This window comes from Tachyglossus aculeatus, chromosome 17 (assembly GCF_015852505.1).
Source record: "Tachyglossus aculeatus isolate mTacAcu1 chromosome 17, mTacAcu1.pri, whole genome shotgun sequence".
Taxonomy (NCBI): Eukaryota; Metazoa; Chordata; class Mammalia; order Monotremata; family Tachyglossidae; genus Tachyglossus; species Tachyglossus aculeatus.
In genome coordinates this window covers 15231412-15254265 of record NC_052082.1, presented here as the reverse complement: position 1 = coordinate 15254265, position 22854 = coordinate 15231412, and the positions used below count along the sequence as shown (strand labels likewise).

The 22854-nt window shown below is 46.7% G+C and overlaps 1 protein-coding gene across 10 annotated transcripts in view; it reads right to left on the bottom strand.

Moving 5' to 3' along the window:
- Positions 1–22854, bottom strand: part of PAM (peptidylglycine alpha-amidating monooxygenase) — a 210373-nt gene that overhangs the window by 12864 nt on the left and 174655 nt on the right. For all 10 annotated transcript variants that reach the window (XM_038758978.1, XM_038758979.1, XM_038758980.1 and 7 more), the window contains 8 exons: positions 21423–21552; positions 14130–14246; positions 7922–7994; positions 6851–7061; positions 5672–5872; positions 3557–3672; positions 2640–2739; positions 780–833 (listed from right to left, as the gene is read on the bottom strand). In XM_038758978.1, coding sequence (XP_038614906.1) covers positions 780–833; positions 2640–2739; positions 3557–3672; positions 5672–5872; positions 6851–7061; positions 7922–7994; positions 14130–14246; positions 21423–21552 — 1002 coding nt within the window. The remainder of the gene's footprint in view (positions 1–779; positions 834–2639; positions 2740–3556; positions 3673–5671; positions 5873–6850; positions 7062–7921; positions 7995–14129; positions 14247–21422; positions 21553–22854) is intronic.

Genomic DNA, 22854 nt, shown 5'->3' with positions numbered 1-22854 from the left:
GCAGGGCCTTGAAGGGAGGAAGAGAGCGAGCTTGGCGGATGGGCAGAGGGAGGCCATTCCATAGCTGTCGATGACAGCTATCGGTTAAGTAAGGAATGGTAACACAAGGGGTGGGGAGGAAGGAATTTCTTCTTAAGGATTCAGCAGGCCCCTCCAGCCCAAGCCGTCCTGCCCCCTCCCACTCCCTGCTATAGACTTTAAGCTCTCTGCAGACAGGGAACGTGCCTACCAACTCTGCTGTATTGTACTGTCCCAAGTGCTTAGTATCATCGTTTCCATTTAACAAGCGGGGATATGGAGGAAGAGAGAAATGAAATCCCACAGGCCTCCGTTCAGCCAAGGCAGAGCCCTCAGGACCCAGACAGAGACAGAAATTCTTGCCTGGTCCGTCTCCTCTATCAGGCAAAGTGGGGTGCAGCAGAAGCAGGAGAGGGGTGGGATGGGGGATGCAGAGAGCAGAGGTGAGGAGGAGACATTCCAACTGCTTAACTCTCCTCTCAACGGCCGGGCAGGCAACCAGCTCTCACAACCGCCCATTGCACGGAGGGACTGAGCTCATTATTACAGCGCTTTCGTGTCTGAAATCATAATGATTACGGTATTTGTTAAGTACTATGTGCCAAGCACTGTTCGAAAAGCGGGGCCCTCTGCCAGCCGTGTGCAGAAGAAGCCCGTAAAGCTTGTGAAAATGGACCAGAGTCCACTGTTACCATGGCCACAGTTTGGCAATTTCAAACCTAACGAACACAGCAGCGACAGTCCTGCCCGGCCAGGCTTACCTTGCGTCTCTAGCACTTCGATGCCGGCCTTCTTCACTGACCGATGCTCCATTTCTGCAAACACAGGACACCCCCGAGAGAGGTTATTTGGGCCCAATGACCAACACTCCACCCGATGATCCAATCTACTCTCCCCTCTGCCGATGCCAACCTTTGCTTATGGCCCATGCCTGTGGGGCCCCTGACTTAAATTCACCTAAGCTGAGACGCAGGATGGCCTAGGGGAAAGAGCGTGGGGGAGTCAGAAGACCTGAGTTTTAATCCCAGCTCCATCACCTATCCGCTGGGTGACTTTGGGAAAATCACTTCACTTCTCTGTGCCTCAGTTCTCTCCTTTGTCAAATGGGGGTTGAGACCGTGAGCCCCACTTGGGACATGACTGTGTCCAACCTGACTAGCCTGTATCTACCCTAGTGCTTAGTACAATGCCTGGCACGTAGTGTGTGCTTAACAAATACCAAAAAAAGCCCCCGGAAACAATAGAAGGGATTTGTGATTATCCCAGTGGATCATAGGTACACGGTGCTTACCCCAAAACCCTGGAGCAACTCCGCCTTCCCTGGGATTGTGTTTCGGTGATCACCCAAGTTTGACCGCTTGGGAATTTCACCCCTCATCCTCGCCCCCACCGCCACCTCCGTGGGAAGGGCTGCTCACGGGTTGGTTGGCAAACAGTAGCCTAGTGGAAAAAGCACTAGCCTGGGAGTCAGGAGGACCTGCGTTGCTTGCTGTGTGACCCTGGGCGAGTCACTTCCCTTCCTCTGTGCCTCGGTTTCCTCAACTCTAGAACGGGGATCCCTGTTCTCTCTCCTCCTTAGACTGTGAACCCCCAGACGGGCAGGGACTGTGTTCGATCTAATTAACTTTTCCCTGTCCCAGCACTTAGAGAAGTGTTTGGCACATAGTAAACACTTAAAAAATACTGTTAAATGTTCCCCGCAAAAAGCCCAGTCAGAGATCCCTATAGAGGGGCTTCGGAGAGGACATCACTAGCTCGGGTCCCAGGATGGGTGTCGCGACCTGGCGCAGTGCAAGCTCTGGGGCTCTCACCCCTGTCGAACCTCAATTTCCCACCCCTGCTGCCTGGCTGGGTGGGTTTGCAGAGAATTGGGTCTGCAAGAGGGCCAGAAGGGCCACCCTCCTCTTAGCTAGGGACACTAAAGGAGGACATTATTGAGGGCCTCATCCCTGAAGGATTATAGAGCCCCAAAGATTACAAGCCCCCGAAACATTTCTTGTCCAGGACCATCCTAGCCTTCCATTACTCTTGCCCCTCCGTCAGTGTTTTCTCTCCTTTCTCTCCAGGCCCCGTCACCCCGGAATAACATCCAACGCGGCTTCTGCTACCAGAGTCCTGGGCAAGGCATTTTCCACCGAGAACTTCCTCTGACTATCGGGGAGGGGCCGCTGCTGTCGTCAGCGTGCCTTAGTGGAAAGAGCCCGGGCTCTGGAGTCAGAAGTCGTGGTTCTTATCCCGGCCCCGCCACTTGTCAGTTGTGTGACTTCGGGCAAGTCGCTTAACTTCTCTGGGCCTCAGTTCCTTCATCTGTAAAATGGGGATTAAGACTGTGAGCCCCACGTGGGACAACCTGATGACCTCGTAAGCGCTTAACAAATGCCCTTATTATTATTACCCCAGCGCTTTGAACAGTGCTTGGCACACAGTAAGCGCTTAACAAATACCAACATTATTATTATTGTCGGGCAGCGGGAGGCTTTCTTTAGTGGGTTCAGCTGCAGGCGGGACACCCGCTTGAGAAAAAGCCGTCACCCCAGAGACCCGAGTGCTTTCACGTGGGACACTTCCAGGAGACAGGTCAAAAAGAAACCAGCCCAACGACGGAACGGGGGGTAGCGTACTCTCGGTGGTGGCAAACTTCCAGACGGTGTTGGCGTGGACATCTCCCACGTACACCGGCCCGTCTTCGGATGCAACGATATCGTGCGGCATGTCAAAGTGCTGCCAAAAGGACAAGGCAGGCGTTAGCTGGGTCGACTGGCACCCGGACCCGTCCCCGCACCAGTCGGTCAATCGTATTTATTGAGCGCTTACTGTGGGCAGAGCACTGTACTAAGCGCTTGGGAGAATATGATACGATAGACACATTCCCTGTCCAAAATGAGCTTCCAGTCTCGCAACACCTGTGCACCAAATGCAGTCAAAACCTTAAGGGGGTAAAGTCCAAGGGCACAGCATTTGCTCTTGCCCATCGTTTGTACCAACCAACTCTTTTGTATTGTACTCTCCTAAGCGTTTAGGACAGTGCTCTGCACAAAGTAAGTGCTCAGTAAATACCTCCTGGTCACATTCCAGGGACATTAGACTGTGAGCCCACTGTCTTTTAGACTGTGAGCCCACTGTTGGGTAGGGACTGTCTCTATGTGTTGCCAATTTGTACTTCCCAAGCGCTTAGTACAGTGCTCTGCACATAGTAAGCGCTCAATAAATACGATTGATTGATTGATTGATTGATTCCAGCTCGACTACTGCCTCAGCCTCCTCGCTCACCTCATGACCTCCAGTCTCTCCCCTCTCTAGTCTGGATTTCATTCTGCTGCCTAGATGTGAGTCTGCACAGACATTCTGCATGGTTTTGTGCCGCGGGTACTGTGATTTCTACACCAGATTAGCGCGCGAAATAGCCAAGTCCTGCCTGGAACCGATCCCCAATGTTCCCCCACTTCCCTGTCTCTCGGGCAGGTTCGGGCTGGGTCGAGCCCTGCGTGACCGGCCCTCCCCTGGGGACAATCAAGCTGAGCGAAGAGCTGGGAACTACCTTTCGTCCTGGACTGAAAGTGTCTATAATGCTCCCATCTGAAAAGTTCATCACAAAGCCTTGCACTGGTTTTCCCTCTCCAAAGACCGGCTTTCCATTTACTGCCAGGAGCAGTCCTGCAAAAATGACACACATAGTGAAACACACGCACGGACACACACGATTACACCCTGGGCCAGCAGTATAGACTCCACTTACCCCCCCCAAACCAGGACCATTTAGACAATGAGGTTGCCAGGTGATCAAGCAAACGAACCAATGGAGGAACCAAGAAAAAGCAAAGGCCCGGCCACACTCTCTGTGGCTTTGCTAATCGACTTTGCTATTTCCGACAGGCGGCTGGGGGCTGCCTAAGGAGGAGTCCGTCTCTATTAGGACAGTCAAACAGCTAGATTCCCTCTATCCCTACTAAACAAGTCTGGGCAAGACTAGGGAATTCTAAAGTCCCAGGGCTAAGGACGCGGCATTCTCCTTCGGTGCTCCATGACTTTCTCACTTCCTATTTTTTCTTCTTTTCTTCTACTTTCTTTTTCCCTGATCCTTTCTCCTAACTCATGTTTTTCTGTCAGCTTTACCTTCTCAAACCTAAGTGGAGCTAGAGAAGCAGCGTGGCTCAGTGGAAAGAGCTCGGGCTTTGGAGTCAGAGGTCAGGGGTTCAAATCCCGGCTCTGCCAATTGTCAGCTGTGTGACTTCGGGCAAGCCACTTAATTTCTCTGGGCCTCAGTTACCTCAACTGTAAAATGGGGAATAAGACTGTGAGCCCCCTGTGGGACAACCTGATTACTCTCCCAAGCACTTAGTACAGTGCTCGGAAATGCAAACTGATCGATTCACTGATTGTTTTCTAGACAGTTTTCTGGCTCTGAAGAAAGGAATTCCCAGGCAGGGAATCTTCAGGAGGTGAATCTGTGGGTTTGTTGCTAGCGACCACGGACAAACCCTGCCAAGCTGGTGGCGTGAGGCCCGGAGGCCCGGCTCCACCACCTGGCGCTTAATAAATGCCATCATTATTATTATTATTATTATTATTACATCAGGACCCCAGTGAAAGGAACAAGAGTTCATACGAGGACTTTTCACTTTTTAATTTCCTGCCTTTAGCTTTTGGTTTAGGGTTCTGGACAACTTACACTGGAGACCATCTATTCTCAAAGAACACACGAGCCCCCAGGTCAAGCCCCATAATCTCCTGGGAAGGAAGGGTGGGAAGAGGGAGTGAGTTGATTTAAAATCACTTTGGGAGCAGGGGAGGGGCAGAATCACACCTCTCGCCTTTCGACCTCCGCACTGGGTTGACCTTTCTGTCTTAACCGGGGTCCGATCCTGGCTATACCAGTTGGCCCTTCTAGGGCACTGTGGTCAGCATTCGCCCCTGCCTGAACTCGCTGTTTGAATTACCCTCAGGAAGCAGCATGGCCTAGTAGAGAGAGCAAGGGCCTGGGTGTCAGAGGACCTGGGTTCCAATCCTGGCTCCGCCAACTGTCTGTGAGGCCTTGAGCAAGTCATCATCATCCTCATCAATCGTATTTATTGAGCGCTTACTATGTGCAGAGCACTGTACTAAGCGCTTGGGAAGTACAAATTGGCAACATATAGAGACAGTCCCTAACCAACAGTGGGCTCACAGTCTAAAAGAAATCGCTTGACTTCTCTGTGCCTCAGTTCCCTCAACTTTAAAATGAGGATTCAATACCTGTTCTCCCTCCTACTTAGACTGTGAGTCCCAGGTGGGACAAGGACTGTCTGACCTAATTAACTTATACCTACTCCAGCGCTTAGAACAGTGTTTGAAACATAGTAAGTGCTTAACAAATGCCAATGAAAAAGGGAACCCCAGATGTTCTAGGACTAGACGTGCCCCCGCGCCACCCAACCATCCATCCCTGGAGCTGCCCCACCCACTGAACCAGCTGCTGCCTCGGGTTGGATCATCGAGACCCCGGGGGGACCCGCTGCTTGGACAATCTCCCTGGACAGCCTTCCCTGAGTTCTCGAGCCGCCGGCAGAGAGCTCTGGGGCCTCACAGAGGGAAGAGGCAGGTGACCAGTTAATACTTGGAAGATGGAGAACAGCAGGGCAAAAGTTAAAAAAAAAAAAAACCCAAGACGTGATACCTGGGACGTACGAGATGGCAAATACATTTCCTCCGAATTCCATGTGCTTGATCTCCCTGACGAATTCCCCGGTGGCACTTTTAAAGCATTGAATGCGACCGTTTTCTCGGTCGGCCACGCAGAGCTGACCCACCTCTGGCACGAGAGTCAAACTGTGGGGGATGCTCAACTGGCCAGGTTTAGCGGGGACTTCCAAAGTCTCTAAAACAGAAACATCGGATCAATCAATCTGTACGTCACCCCAAACATCAAAACTCTATTTTCTCACTTTGGACATTGCCGCTACTGACATATTAAGGCTCTAGGATTGGCCTCAAATAAGTTCTTTAAACATCCGTAAGTGTATTCCTCCTGTCCCCAACACATACCGATTTCTTCCAGGAGCCTGGGAGGAAAGGGGAAATGCGGATTCCTCCTGAAGTCCGTTGAAAATCCTCCCTCTAGCCTGAAACTCCCTCCCCCTTCACATCTAACAGACCACCATTCTCCTCATCTTCAGTGCCCTACTCAAATAACATCTCCTTCGACAGGCCTTTCCTGACCTTTCCCCTCATCTCCCCACTCTGTTTTCCTTCCCTTCTGCATTACCTGAAGTATTTGATGCTCAATGTACCCTAGCCCACAGAAATTATGCACTTATCCCTACGTTTTGCTGATTCTCCGACCTGTAATTTACTTTAGTGTCTGTCTCTCCCACTGGACTGTAAGCTCCTACTGGGCAGGAATAGTGTCTACCCACTCGTACTGGGAGAAGCAGCATGGCATAATGGATAGAAAATGGGCTTGGGAGTCAGAAGGTCATGGGTTCTAATCCCGGCTCCACCACCTGTCTGCTGTGTGTCTTTGGGCATGTCACTACGCTTCTCTGTGCCTCAGTTCCCTCATCTGTAAACTGGGGATTGAGACTGTGAGCCCCACGTGGGACAGGGACTGGGTCCAACCTGATTCGCTTGTCACCCCTGTACTTAGAACAGTGCCTAGCACATAGTGAGCACTTAACAAATACCATAATTATTACTCTCCCGAGCACTTAGTACAGTGAATCCTTTCTAGCCAGTTTTCTGTCTCTGAAGAAAGGAATTCCCAGGCAGGGAATCTTCAGGAGGTGAATCTGTGGGTTTGTTGCTAGCGACCACGGACAAACCCTGCCAAGCTGGTAGCTCGAGGCCCGGAGGTTACCTTCACCCCACTGGGTGACAAACTCCCCGTCCTCGGAAAACTGGACGATCCGACTGTTGCAGTAGCCGTCGGCGACATAAATGGCTCCGGACCCCGGATCCACAGCCACGTCAGTGGGTTGGCAGAAATGATTCTTGTCACTGCCCGGTTGCATGCTCTTTCCTAAGATCAGCAGAGGATGCTCTTGAGGGTTTGATGCCAGCTTGAAGACCTTTTGAGAATAAAAGAGGAAAAGGTTGCCCAATCTGCGTGCATGCTCGTGCGCTCTCTCTCTCTCGTTTAGGAGAACCATTTCCCTCAGCATCAGCAGGGGCTGAGGCAGGTTTGGATGCTCCTGAATGGAACAAGTGTTGGGAAACACCTTAATCCTGTCTCTGTTTCCCCATATGTGGATCTCTGGACCCTTTCCCTTCATTTCACTTAGGTTCTGGGCAGGATTGAGGCTGCTGGGAGTCCCTGGCCAATGGGGGCCCTCAGTCAATAGCCCCCATACTACTCTTGCCCCCCCACTCCCTCCACTTTGGATACCTGTATATATGTTTGTACATATTTATTACTCTATTTATCTATTTATTTATTTTACTTGTACATATCTATTCTATTTATTTTATTTTGTTAGTATGTTTGGTTTTGTTCTCTGTCTCCCCCTTTTAGACTGTGAGCCCACTATTGGGTAGGGACCGTCTCTATATGTTGCCAACTTGTACTTCCCAAGCGCTTAGTCCAGTGCTCTGCACACAGTAAGCGCTCAATAAATACGATTGATGATGATGGATACCCGAGGCTTTGGATCTCAGTCCGGTCTCCACTTGGGAAACTTGCGCCTCAAAACAAGATGCAGTCAACTGCTGGTACCCCTTGGCAATCCCATCCAGATCTCTGTTAAAAACCTGGGAGGGAAGAGGGAAGACTGCTTAGGGAAGAGATTAGCCGGCCAAGGCGGCACGTTCGTTTGTATCTTTGAATCCGGAATTGTGTACAAGGTAGGAAAAGAAGTCGAGAGTGAAAAAAGCTGGAGGCTCATCTTCCTTGATCTGTAGGGCTTTCTTTTCACTGAAGTAACATAAGTACCTGGTGGAGAGCCACGTCAGTAACCCAGTAATTTCCATCTTTATCTATGCTCAAGCCGTGAGGTAAATAAAACCTGTGAAACAAAAATGACTGCATCATCATTTGTCAGAGTCATCAGTTACCCCCAAGTCACGTTTTTGGGAGAAAACACCAAAGTATCACCACACACACTCTTAGAGTAACAACTATTCAAATCAGCATGGCCTAGTAGAAGGAGAATTGGCCTGGGAGTTAGAGGACCTGGTTTCTAACCCTGGTTCTGTCAGTTGCCTGCTGTGTGATCTTGGGTGAGTCATATCCCTTCTCTGCCTCAGTTTCCTCATTTGTAAAATGGGGAGTCAATGTCTGTTATCCCTCCTACTTAGACTTTGAGCTCTATGTGGGCAGGGACAGTGCCTGACATGATTAACTGGTATCCACTCTAGTGCTCAGTGCAGTGCTTGGCACATTATAAGCGCTTAACAAATATAATAATAATAATAATCCGAAAAGTTTGTCACCTGGGTGCTGCAGTTACAATTCCCAGGAATCGTAGGTCAGAGCCCATCTCCCACCCCTCACTCACTGCTGCCTCTATTCCCTTCAGGGGAGTGACCCTAGGAGGAGCAGATTGTGACTATCTGGAGTTTATTTCAAAATTTAAAGTGAATTCTTAGATAACTTGAAGAAAATCACCAAGCAGAAACTGGGTCCAGAAAGACAGGACTGAAATTCCAAGGAAAACTGGTAATTTGTTGAAAAAAATCTAAATATACCTAAGGACACACAAAAAAACCCCAGAAGAGTTGTGCATTTATACATAAACAAGTTAAACATTTTCTGAAACGGAAGGATAGAAATCAAAAGTACTGTCCAACCAGGTCAATCCTACAGTCCGGTGTTCTGGTTCCTGACAGTGGGAATTACCCTCCGAAGCACGTAGAACAGTGCTCGGCACACAATAAGGGCTCAAAAAATATTGGTATTTGAAACCTCAACTTCAGAGTCAGTAGTAAAATACTGTCTGATGAAGCAATATGGCCTTGTGAATAGAGCCTTGTGTGTGGCCTTGGGTCAGTCACTTCACTTCTCGGGGCCTCAGTTACCTCATCTGTAAAATGGGGATTAAGAGTGTGAGCCCAGTGTGGGACAGGGACAGAGTTCAACCCAATTATCTTGTATCTACCCTGGTGCTTAGTACAGTTTGTGGTGCATAGTAAGCGCTTATGAGATACCATTTTTGTTATTAATAATAATAATAATAATAATGAATGCATTTATTAAGCAATATGGCCTTGTGAATAGAGCATGGGGCTGGGAGTCAGCAAGACCTGGGTGGTCCGCTGTGTGGCCTTGGGTAAGTCACTTCACTTCTCGGGGCCTCAGTTACCTCATCTGTAAAATGGGGATTAAGAGTGTGAGCCCAGTGTGGGACAGGGACAGAGTTCAACCCAATTATCTTGTATCTACCCTGGTGCTTAATACAGTTTGTGGCGCATAGTAAGCGTGTATGAGATACCATTTTTGTTATTATTAATAATAATAATAATAATGAATGCATTTATTAAGCAATATGGCCTTGTGAATAGAGCATGGGGCTGGGAGTCAGCAAGACCTGGGTGGTCCGCTGTGTGGCCTTGGGTCAGTCACTTCACTTCTCGGGGCCTCAGTTACCTCATCTGTAAAATGGGGATTAAGAGTGGGAGCCCAGTGTGGGACAGGGACAGAGTTCAACCCAATTATCTTGTATCTACCCTGGTGCTTAATACAGTTTGTGGCGCATAGTAAGCGCGTATGAGATACCATTTTTGTTATTATTAATCATAATAATAATAATGAATGCATTTATTAAGCAATATGGCCTTGTGAATAGAGCATGGGGCTGGGAGTCAGCAAGACCTGGGTGGTCCGCTGTGTGGCCTTGGGTCAGTCACTTCACTTCTCGGGGCCTCAGTTACCTCATCTGTAAAATGGGGATTAAGAGTGGGAGCCCAGTGTGGGACAGGGACAGAGTTCAACTCAATTATCTTGTATCTACCCTGGTGCTTAATACAGTTTGTGGCGCATAGTAAGCGCGTATGAGATACCATTTTTGTTATTATTAATAATAATAATAATGAATGCATTTATTAAGCACTCACTATGTGCAAAGCACTGTTCTAAGTGATGGGGAGGTTACAAGGGGATCAGATTGTCCCATGGGGGGCTCACAGTCTTAATCCCCATCTTACAGATGAGGTAACTGACGCCCAGAGAAGTTAAGTGACTTGCCCAAAGTCACACAGCTGACAATTGGCGGAGCCAGGATTTGAACCCCTGACCTCTGACTCCAAAGTCCGGGCTCTTTCCACTGAGCCAAGCTGCTTCCCCAAGTTATTGTTATTGAACTTCATTATCACCAGCTACTGAGTCACTAGGTGTGATTGCCACTCAATCAATTGTTTTTACTTACTTACTGTGCGCATAGCACTATAGTGAGTGCTTTACAGAGTACACTGTAACAGGGTTGGTAGACTAATTTCCTGCCCATAATGAGCTCAGAGTCTAGAGGGGGAGACAAACATTAATATAAATAAACACAATAGCATCATCTTCCCTCTCCCTGACCTTTCAACATTAGATGCTTCTGCTAGCTGCTGCAACAGTCTAAACAGCTGGTGAGAACCTCAAAGCCCAGTCCTCTTTTTTCGGGATTTATTAAGCATTTACTATGCATCAAACACTGCACTGGGGTAGGTACAGGCTAACTAGGTCGGACACAGTCCCTGCCCTGCATGGGGTTCACGGTCTAAGTAGAAGGGAGAACAGGTACGTAATCTCCACTTTACAATTGAAGCAGCGTGGCTCAGTGGAAACAGCACGGGTTTGGGAGTCAGAGGTCATGGGTTCTAATCCCGGCTCCCCCAGGTGTCTGCTGTGTGACCTTGGGCAAGTCACTTAACTTCTCTGAGCCTCAGTTACCTCATCTGTGAAATGGGGATTAAGACTGGGAGCCCCCATGGGACAACCTGATCACCTTGTATCCCCGCCAGCGCTTAGAACAGTGCTTGGTACATAGTAAGCGCTTAACAAATTATTATTATTAATTGAGAAAACTGAGGCACAGAGAAGTGAAATGACTTGGCCATGGTTATACAGGGGACAACTGTAATAAATAAATACATATTTATTACTCTATTTATTTATTTATTTATTTATTTATTTTACTTGTACATTTCTATCCTACTTATTTTATTTTGTTGGTATGTTTGGTTCTGTTCTCTGTCTCCCCCTTTTAGACTGTGAGCCCACTGTTGGGTAGGGACTGTCTCTATGTGATGCCAATTTGTACTTCCCAAGCGCTTAGTACAGTGCTCGGCACATAGTAAGCGCTCAATAAATACGATTGATTGATTGATTGATTGGCGGATCGGGAACTAGAACCCAAGTCCTCTGACTCCCAGGTTGTGCTCTCGCTGTCTGTCTTTTCTGTCTGTCTCCCCCACTCTAGATTGTGAGCTCGTTGTGGGCAGGGAATGCCACTGTTTACTGTTGTACTTTCCCAAGTGCTTAGTACAGTGCTTTGCACACAGTAAGTGCTCGATAACTACCACTGAATGAATGAACAGCTGCTGCTAGCAACAGCCAAGCACATTAGCCCAACTTCCTTGAACTGCCAAGTTCGCAGCGTGGTTTAGGCATGAGATGAAATTATGAGCTACATCTGGTGCTCAGAGAGGTTTCACATGGAGTTTGTTTACTCTTCAATTCAAGTAAGTGGAGGGCACTTTTGACCTCGGTAACGTGTTCATTTTGGTCACATGTTGTTTCCCATTGAAAAGTGATTTGTTCAGCTGCAGAGCCATCAAATGCATAGGACTTCCCCATGGAGGCAGAACACGGCATTAGGAGGTGAGGGAGAAAGTTACCCTCCCTGCCTCAGAGAGAAAGTGATTTAATAAGGTAGACAGGTCGGACACAAATGCACAGAAGACCTATAACCACCAGGGCCAAGTCCCAAAGGCATAAGAAAAACTAGAGAAGGTACATAGAATTGACACTGGTTGACTATTGAAAGGGGATGGGTTTTTCCACCTCAATTCCTTTAAAAAAAAAAATGTGTCCTTAAAATAATCCCTGCCTTTCTCAATTTCACTTGTCAAATATTTGGTGGTGTTTTTCTTAACGCTTTCACCGCCAGATGGGACTAACGTTGTTTTAGGAATCCCATCCTAATTCTACCTTCGTTAGCACACCAACCTGGCCCGTCTGAGGGGTGAATCATCAGCCGCTCCACTCTTGGCAACAGGATCAGCACCTGAGCAAATTTTCTGGTTGCCAGATCCCCATCTGCACCTGACCTGTGACTTCCTGAAGCACGCTTGTCTTGTGTGTGAAACTGGCAGTCATTTCCAAGAATGCTACCATGGGGGCTCCTCCCTGTAACCAAAAGTTGACCTGCGACCACTCTAACCCCCTTATCTCTGGCATCGGTATGAACAACCACCACAGCTACCGTGATTATCCTCTCCCCCCAGCTCCTCTAGGGAGTAGAGTGCTCGGTGTGAGAGGGAGCACAAGATTTCAGCTGGTGGGAAGGTCCCACCTAAGGGATCGCTTCTCTCCTTTCCAGCTGGACGTTTTCTTGAGGGCTACCATAGGTGGGTGGCTAGGTAGGAGATTGGAGGAAGGGGCAGGACTGTTCTAAAATGGGTGTGAAAACCTCCACAGTGAGCATCTCTGGCTCCCTCAGCTCCTCCAAGCTGGCTGCCCTTGTCTATTTATTATTATTATATAATTATAATACAATTGTTGTTGCATTTGTTAAGAGCTATTATGGGGCAAGCACGGTTTGAGGCACTGTTAATCAGGCTGTGGGACAGCCCCTGTCCCACATGGGGCTCAGAGTCCAAGCTGGAAGGAGAACAGGTATTGAATCCCCATTTTACAGAGGTGGAAACTGAAGCACAGAGAAGGTATATGACTTGCCCAAGATCACCCAGCAGGCACTGATAGAACTAGGATGAGAACCCACGTGCTTTGATTCCTAGGTCCGTGCTCTTTTCAAGGACCATACTTGTCCTGGTACACAATCTATCGGTCATATTTATTGAGTGTTTACTGTGTACAAAGCATGGTGCTAAGCACTTGGGAGAGTACAATATAAGAGAGTTGCTAGACATGTTCCCTGGCCACGATGAGCACTCACGAAACCTGCCTCAGGGGCAGATATGAATACACTGGTTAGTATCGCTGCCTCTGTATTCTAACGTCATAACTTAGACATCACCAACCTATTTTTTGTCAAGTTTTCCCTCCTCAACGATCTTGTTGGCTACTCCCTGCCTGCATTTTACCTAGGTTTATCCATTAGCATAATGAGAAAATCAACCAATCAATAGTATTTACTGAGCGCTTTCGGTGTGCAGAGCAATGTACTAAGCCCTTGGGAGAGCACAATAAAACAGAGTTGCTAGACATGTTCCCTGCCCACAGGCCAAAAAGGAGAAATAGTGCCCCGGAAATGCTTGCCACGCACAAGCTGTAGGTGAATCATAAAAATTTAGAAGCTAAAATTAAAAACAAGATGGCTAATAAATTAATCTCAAATGACACAAATTCCTCCTAAAGTATCTATTCCCTGGAGAACTGAGAGAACACTGTGTGAGCTAGATGGGCTCACAAGAAAGGTTCTGGAAAGGTTTCATGGTGGAGAAGGTGGATTTTTAGGAGATAATTGAAGGGATATATATATATATATATATATATATATATATATATATATTCTCCCACTTCACCAATCCACAGCTATATATATATATATATATTCTCCCACTTCACCAATCCACAGCTATATATATATATAGCTGTGGATTGGTGAAGTGGGAGAATTCCAGGTTGGGGAAAGAGTACACACAGTGCTCCGAGGGCCCGGTGAACTCCTGTGCCTCAGTGACTGACTGACTCGGCGGGAGAGTGATTCCCACCTATGCACAGTTTCATAATGATTTCTCCCCATCTTGACCGTAAGCTGTCTGTGGGCAGGGATCACGTCAACCAACTCTATTGTATTGTAACTTCCCAAACCCTTATTTCAGTGCTCTGCACACAGCAAGCACTCAATAAGTACCACTGATTTATCAACTGGCCAACGATGGGTACCCGATCGTCACCCTCACTGGCCGGCCAGCCCCGGCCCGCCAATGGGTCATCCTCACCATTTCATTTTAAAAATCACAACGTAACTTACAGATTTTTTCCAGTGGACTGAAGTACCGCCGCGCTGTTTGGGTCGATTACAAGGATGGTCGCCTCTTTGATCGGGCCGAGTCCTCTTTGTTGGTAAACAAACGATGCGTCAAACGAGCTAGGTCAAACAGCAAGATGGAAAATTGTTAAATCTGAGCTACTGGGTTCCTGGGAAAGCCCACATTGCCAGTTCCATTCCACTTTTTCATGGTATTGGTTAAGCACTTACTACGTCTCAAATACTGTTCTAAGCGCTGAAGTAGAGATAAATCAATTAGGTTGGATACAGTCCTAACCTGCCTGGGCTCACAGTCTAAATAGGAGGAAGAATGGGAGAGCTGAGGCACAGAGAAATCAAGGGACTTGCTCAAGGTCACACAGCAAGCAACTGTTTAGAACTGTCTCTATATGTTGCCGATTTGTACTTCCCAAGTGCTTAGTACAGTGCTCTGCACACAGTAAGCGCTCAGTAAATATGATTGAATGAATTAGAACTTAGGTTCTCTGACTCTCAGGCCAATGCTCCTAACCCTAAGCCATAATGCTTTCTCTACTTGCTAGATTACAATGACAGTTTTTTAAAATGATATTTGTTAAGCGCTTCCTATGTGCCAGGCACTGTACTAAGTGCTGGGGTAGATACAAGCTGGTCAGGTTGGACACAGTCCACGTCCCACATGGGGCTCACAGTCTTAATCCCCATTTTACAGATGAAGTATTCATTCATTCATTCAATCGTATTTATTGAGCGCTTACTGGGTGCAGAGCACTGTACTAAGCGCTTGGGAAGTACAAGTTGGCAACATATAGAGATGGTCCCTACCCAAAAACGGGCTCACAGTCTAGAAGGGGGAGACAGACAACAAAACAAAACATATTAACAAAATAAAATCAATACTAAATATGTACAAGTAAAATAGAGTAATAAATCTGTACAAACATATATACAGGTGATGTGGGGAGGGGAAGGAGGTAGGGCGGAGGGGATGGGGAGGGGGAGGAGTCTGGGAAGGCCTCCTGGAGGAGGTGAGCTCTCAGTAGGGCTTTGAAGGGAGGAAGAGAGCTAGCTTGGCGGATGTGCGGAGGGAGGGCATTCCAGGCCAGGGGGAGGATGTGGGCCGGGGGTTGACGGCGGGACAGGCAAGAACGAGGCACAGTGAAGAGGTTAGTGGAAGAGGAGCGGAGGGTGCGGGCTGGGCTGGAGAAGGACAGAAGGGAGGTGAGGTAGGAGGGGGCAAGGGGATGGACAGCCTTGAAGCCGAAGGTGAGGAGTTTCTGCCTGATGCGTAGGTTGATTGGTAGCCACTGGAGATTCTTGAGGAGGGGAGTAACATGCCCAGAGCGTTTCTGCACAAAGATGATCCGGGCAGTGGCGTGAAGTATAGATTGAAGTGGGGAGAGACAGGAGGATGGGAGATCAGAGAGGAGGCTGATGCAGTAATCCAGTCGGGAAAGGATGAGAGATTGAACCATCAGGGTAGCGGTTTGGATGGAGAGGAAGGGGCGGATCTTGGCTTTGTTGCGGAGGTGAGACCGGCAGGTTTTGGTGACGGATTGGATGTGAGGGGTGAACGAGAGAGCGGAGTCGAGGATGACACCAAGAAGTAATTGAGGCACAGAAAAATTAAGTGACTTGCCTAAGGTCACACAACAGACAAGCAACAGAGCAAGGACTGGAAAAAGAGAGTGTTCACTCAAAGTTCTGTGCCGTTGATTTGTTCTCTTCTTCAAATATCTGTTAATGCCTGCATGTTGGGCATGATCGCCTGGGGCCTATCAACTGTGCTGAGCACAGATCTATTAGTTCAACATAAGCACATTCTCAAGGAACCAACTTCCAAGGTTACAAAAGGAGAAAAATATTAATTGACCTCCTGTTCAATTTTCTCTCTAATGATAACATAAAGTCCCCAGGAGCATGTATGGGGGAAGGAGGGGGGAAAGGAGATGGACACATCAAATTTAAGTGCTGTGAAAAACAGCTATGCAACTTCACAAAAGTATCTGGTTTGGCAAAATATGCCGGTTACACCTTTTTTGAATAAGTTATGAGTAAAAACATGGGAATTAGCTAAACTTATAAACACATTACTGAAATACATTGAATTAAATTTAGGAAAATCAATTTGATTGCTTCCATGATAAACTTAAAAGGTAAAAAGTTTTCCAAATGTTTTGCCTACACAATTAATTGGGGGTGGGGTGGGGAGGTCTTATTTATACAAGTAATCATCACGACTATTCTATTTTGGTGAGTTTTTAAAGCTCAAGGCAAAGTGAGTAACCTTAGTTATTGTTATTATTAGCATTCTCTCGGTGCTTCTTGACATCAATCTACAATTAATGGATCTTAGGTAAAGTAAAATTTTGCTTATAGCATCAGAAAAGGATGTGAAAAAAGCTATTAATACTTTATAGTGGAACAGCATAAGCCAAAAAAACAAAAAAAAAGGTCAGCATGACATTAAATATTTATAGAGATTCAGCTTGCTCTTTTGGAAGGTGACCTACTATTCAGGTTTGTTATCCCTCCATTGATTCGTTTGGTTGAGATACTTATGAGACTCCTGCGCAACCCTAGTAGAACCACCCAATATTTAGAATTATGTTCTCTTGCCATTAAAAATATACATCACACAATTATTTGATCCTTCTAGGCTGTTAACAGTCTTCTCTAGTCGTTTGTTTCCTGAAAGGTAACAACAGTCCCCAAAGAGGTTCTTATTAATGATGCTTTCAATTTAACACACAATATTGATCCAGCTTTGTCAACCTAAAAACAAAGTAATGCCGTTTACTTCTACTACTATGAGCAGTTAAAACCACCCAGCAACATCAAGGAAATGTATATTTTTACGGCAGGAAACTGATTTCATTAAGTTTTTCACTGGAACCTTATTTGGTAAATAATTATTGATCACAATTTGGTGAAATGTGAAAATGATAAAAAGGAAGAAAGCCATTGCAAAAATCTTCTTCAAGGGGTTGGCAGAGGAATGTAGCTAGGGGCATCACGGGGCCAAAAAGGAAAGAGCATTTCTTGAAAGATCGATACTAATAGTCGTGGCTCAGTGGAAAGTGCCTGGGCTTGGGAGTCAGAGGTCACGGGTTCGAATCTTGATTCCGCCACTTGTCAGCTGTGTGACTTTGGGCAAGCCACTTCACTTCTCTTTGCCTCAGTTACCTCATCTGGAAAATGGGGATGAGGACTGTGAGCCCCATATGGGACAACCTGATCACCTTGTATCCCCCCCAGTGCTTAGAACAGTGCTTTGCACATAGCAAGCGCTTAACAAATACCAACATTATTATTATCAGTAGCGGTAGTAATAGTAGCTATGGTATTTGTTAAGTTCTTACCAAGTGCCAAGCACTGTACTCAACTCTGGTGAAAATGCAAGATAATCAGGTCAGATGCAGTCCCTGTCCTATATGAGGCTCACAGTCTAAGTGGAGGGAATACGATTTAATCCCCATTTTGCAAATGAAGTAACTGAGGCACAGAGAAGTTAAGTGACTTGCCCAGGGTCACACAGCAGGGAAGTAGCAGACCTGGGGTTAGAACTCAGGTCCTCTGACCCCCAGTCCCGTGCACCTTCCGCTAGGCCAATCTACTTCAAACATGAACACTTTAGGTGACAGCCCACATCACGGACCCCACATATTGGCCTGTCAAACCTTTTCACTTGCCAAACTTGCCCCTTATTAATTGTACTTCAGGACTTTGGAGCACTTAGTGCTAAGCACTCAATAATGCTAAGGATGATTTTTTTCTTAGGCAGAGTTATCAGTCTATATCAGTATCAACAATTCCTTCACTAACTAGGGTATAGGATCCTATACGGATGGACATACCAGTGAAAAGTTACAATCCCCTCTCTCAAGAGCTCACAATCAAAATCATTAAAACGTGAGTTTAGCTGGCTATCTCAGTTTAAATTCCCTCACCCATCTTCATCACACAAAATGAAATGAATTCAGCATCTTCTTGCACAGAGTTATCTAAGGCTTTAAATCTGAGAGGAAAAGTATCACACTTCCCTTTCCCCTCAGGCAAAGGGGGGAAACGACCCACTTTTATGCATCTCTTGTGTACATAGCTGTAAATTTAATTATTGAAGATGTCTCCCACTCTAGACTGTAAGCTCGTTGTGGGCAGGGAATGTGTCTGTTTATTGTATATTGTACCCTCCCAAGTGCTTACTACTGTGCTCTGGAAACTAAGCACTCAAATTTGTTTGACTGGTTGATTGACTGACCCTAGCTCCTTGTCTGAGCTCTCTTCTGTCCTCCCTCAGAGAATGAGAACCCAGAGTTGACTCTGTTCCTTATTCCTAAGGCACTGACTGACTGAGCCAACTTGTACTTCCACTTGTACTTGTACTTCCCAAGCACTTAGTACAGTGCTCTGCACACAGTAAGCGCTCAATAAATACGATTGATTGATTGATTGATTGAGCTAAAATCTTGCCTTGGTGCTGCCTCTCCCTCTCAAAGCTCTCTGAAAGTCCAACACATGATGATGTTGACTGTGGCCAATGCCTAATTCTCTGCTACCTCTCCACTTTCATACTTCTATAACTAATTCTTTGTTCTCCCACTTGGGCAATGTAGAGTCAAGACGGCATCCCCAAAGGTTGATCACCTTACACTTACAATAATTTTGGCATTTATTAACTGCTTGCTTTGTGCTAAGCGCTGGGGTAGATGAAAGGTTATGGGATCAAACACAGACCTGTCCACATGGGGTTCAGAATTTACCTTATTATCCCCATTTTACACATAAAGCAACTGAGGCCCAGAGAAGGTGACTTTGTCCCCGGTCACTCAGTAAGCAAATGGCAATAACCCTTCATCATCATCATCAATCGTATTTATTGAGCGCTTACTATGTGCAGAGCACTGTACTAAGCACTTGGGAAGTACAAATTGGCAACATATAGAGACAGTCCCTACCCAACAGTGGGCTCACAGTCTAAAAGGGGAAACGCTTGTCTCTCAACTTCCAGTTCTATACTTTTTCTGCTAGGTCAATCAATCAATGGTATTTATTGAGCATGCCATACTAGCATGGGTTCTAATCCCAGTTCTGCCACTTGTTGGTTGTGTGACTTTGGGCAAGTCACTTAATTTCTCTGTGCCTCAGTTACCTCATCTGTCAAATGGGGATCAAGACTGTGAGCCCCACGTGGGACACGGACTGCGTCTAAACCATTAACGTTTCACAAGGGACCACACTTTTTTATGTTAAAATGAAAAGGGACTTTTTATAGAGGCTTAGGATCCATTGTAATGATTTGCCACCTGAGGAGGTTCCCGGGCTCTGAAAACGTCACATGACACATAGATAAAATCCATGGCAAAGGTTTGGATAAGCATCACATGACTGCAGGTCCTTAGAATAGGGAGGGAAGACCCGGGATACTGGAACTCTGGGGAATGGGTGAAATGGGGTATGGATGGGATGGGATGGGGTGGGAAGGAAGGAGAGTTGCTGGGAGGCCATGGGGGACGGGCATTTCATCTCCCACTAGCCCCAGAACTCCTCCACTGGTGCTGCTACATGGTGTTTGTGGTTCTGACTGGAGCCATGGGCCTCATGGTGTAGAGAAGTAGCCTGGTGTAGAAAAGCAGCAGGGTATAGCAGATAGAGCCCAGGCCCGGGAGTTAGAAGGTTCTAATCCCAGCTCCACCACTTATTCATTCATTCATTCATTCAATTGTATTTATTGAGCGCTTACTGTGTGCAGAGAACTGTACTAAGCGCTTGGGAAGTACAAGTTGGTAACATATAGAGACGGTCCCTACCCAATAGCGGGCTCACCGTCTAGAAGGGGGAGACAGACAACAAAACAACACAGATTAACAAAATAAAATAAATAGAATAGTAAATACGTCCTTCTCCCTCCACCCTCCGCGGAGCCCCGAGGTGGGCATCGGCGGCGTTCCTCCTCCTCCTCCTCCTTCTCGTTTCGTCCCTCCCGAACTTCAATTCCCAGAGGTCAAGACTGCACTGGTATCCCCGAGGTCACTGATTTCCAAATGGGGGTTTTAGTCTCTGAGACCTTTCATGAATTACTTGTGAGACCAATGGGGCTTCCTACCCTCTCACTTATCTACTGTGACACCTTGGCTAAGTCATTTCTCTTCTCTGTGCCCCAGTTACCTCTTCGGTAAAAAAAAAAAAAATGGGGATTAAGAGTGTAAGCCCAATGTGGGACAGGGACTGTGTTCAATCTGATTACCTTGTTTCTACCCTAGTGTTTAGAACAGTGTCTAGAACTATAGAACCGTCTCTATATGCTGCCAACTTGTACTTCCCAAGCGTTTAGTACAGTGCTCTGCACGCAGTAAGCGCTCAATCAATACGACTGGATGAATGAATGAATGAGGGGAACTGGAGAGTAAAGAGTTTGTACAGATTTATTACTCTATTTTACTTGTACATATTTATTCTATTTATTTTATTTTGTTAATATGTTTTGTTTTGTTGTCTGTCTCCCCCTTCTAGACTGTGAGCCCGCTGTGGTTAGGGATCGTCTCTAGATGTTGCCAACTTGTACTTCCCAAGTGCTTAGTACAGTGCTCTGCACACAATAAGCGCTCAATAAATATGATTGAATGAATGAAAGAATGAACAGTGCTTGCCACATAGTAAGTACTTAAGTTTTTTTTTTTTAGGAGACTCCCTTCCCCCCACATCCTCCCTGAGCTCCTCCACATGGGCAACAAGGGCTGGAAGAAAAGTCTCCAGTCTCTTGCTCTGCTTCCAATCAGATCATCTCAAAGGAGGGCCATGTTTTCCAAACAGTCGCCCACAAGTTGTCCTGGTTTTCCATTCCAGCACTTAGAACAGTGCTTTGCACATAGTAAGTGCATAATAAATGTCATCATTATTATTTATTTCAACTTTAGCCAGTGGCAGGAGAAACCCCACTCTTTAAGAGGAGATTGTGTCCATCCTGAAGCCCTTGCCTTGGGAGGCGATGCCACTTTCATGGCCTTCTTGTTGACTGTGAGCCCACTGTTGGGTAGGGACCGTTTCTATATGTTGCCAACTTGTACTTCCCAAGCGCTTAGTACAGTGCTCTGCACACAGTAAGCGCTCAATAAATACGATTGAATGAATGAACCAACCTAGCCTGATGCAGCACTTAGACTAGGCAGGGACAGGCTTTCCCATCTGGATTTGCATTGGAAGAGGTTGGAAAACAATCAGGGTGGACCTCAACTCGCATGCCAAGAATACCCAGTCCTGGAAGATCAACTCACCCCGGGGAAAACCTTTACTCACTTTCCATCCCAGACGTGGTCGCCCCTGTGGAAAACCACCAGGCGATTGTTAAGGTCCACAGCCAATCCAGAAACTTGGCCCAGCCGCAAGTGGACTCCGGGCCAGTCCGGAACCTCTTCCATATGGAAATCTGGAACAAAGAGTTGCACAAGTAGTATGAGATCTGGACTGGAAGAAGGCTACAAGGACTTAGAGCTTTATGGGCAACAAAATTCCATGCAATCAACATGCGTGGCGCACTGAACCGGAAAACCAATTTACATCCTTCTTGGAAAAACTGTCAACGCCCAAGTCGCTGGCACCTTGGGTTCTGAAACAAGTGGCCGATGTTGCTGTGAATCTGACTCCTGAATTCACACCCTCCCTGACCCTGGAAAACCAGGAGGTTCTTCGTTCATGAAGGTCAAATTCATAGCCTTCTCCACAACCCTCACAACCCTTCTGTGATGACTTCTGGATCTCTGGACTCCTAAAATGTGCCTGCCCAGAAGGGCATGGACTTGGCCACACAGATGCCTGGAGAAATTAACCTAAGACCTTTCAGAAATACTCTAATTCCTATCACTAATCTGGGCCTAGAACTGGCCTCGGCTGGCTTCATTGAGGACTCGATACATGTGAGCCAGCTTTTTCCCTGGCCGATTTTTTTGAAGCTTGTCTGCAAGGCTGGCTTAACCAAAGGTAACGCTCCCACTCTGCCAAAGACGGAAGCTATGGAAAGGATGCCCCATGTGGGACGGGGACTACATCTGATCTGCTCATACTGTATCTTCCCTGGCGCTTAGTACGGTGCTTGGCACATAGGAAGCGCTTAACATACACTGGAAGTATTAAAGGAGCACCATGGTGATAATGTCTTCCTCTAGCTACTTGCTGGGTTCATCAGCTCTGGCAATGGTTTTCAAAGCCTAAGGCCAGGACTTCCTAGATTTTCAGTCAGGCGGGCCACTTCATAGGTGGAATGCTGGCTGGCAGCCAGCAGATATAATTCACCAGTCACAAATTAAGGACAGATGATAAATGGAACGCCTCAACATCTACCCCGTGACAGGTCTTCTTTTAGCTATCTATGACGATTGTAAGCATTTTTCTCCTATTTGTCCTCTCCCAAGTGCTTAGTCCAGTGCTCTGCACACAGTAAGCACTGAATAAATACCATTGATTGATTGATTTAAGCACAATAGGCCACATTATCAGTATTATATGTTTGTTCATGTCCATGGGTCCTCCAAACGGCCATCATGAGTTGACACCTCCTTAGAGAGGACAATTTCTCATTCATCAGGAGGTGGCATCTAAAAAAATGCTAGCTCTTACAACTGGATTAGTGAAATACATGAGTGCAAGGCGAAATTTGTATTAAATTGCCAGAGCTGATAAATGTTCTTTGAAATAAAATCTCTCATTTCACATCCCTTATAAGGTTGCCCTA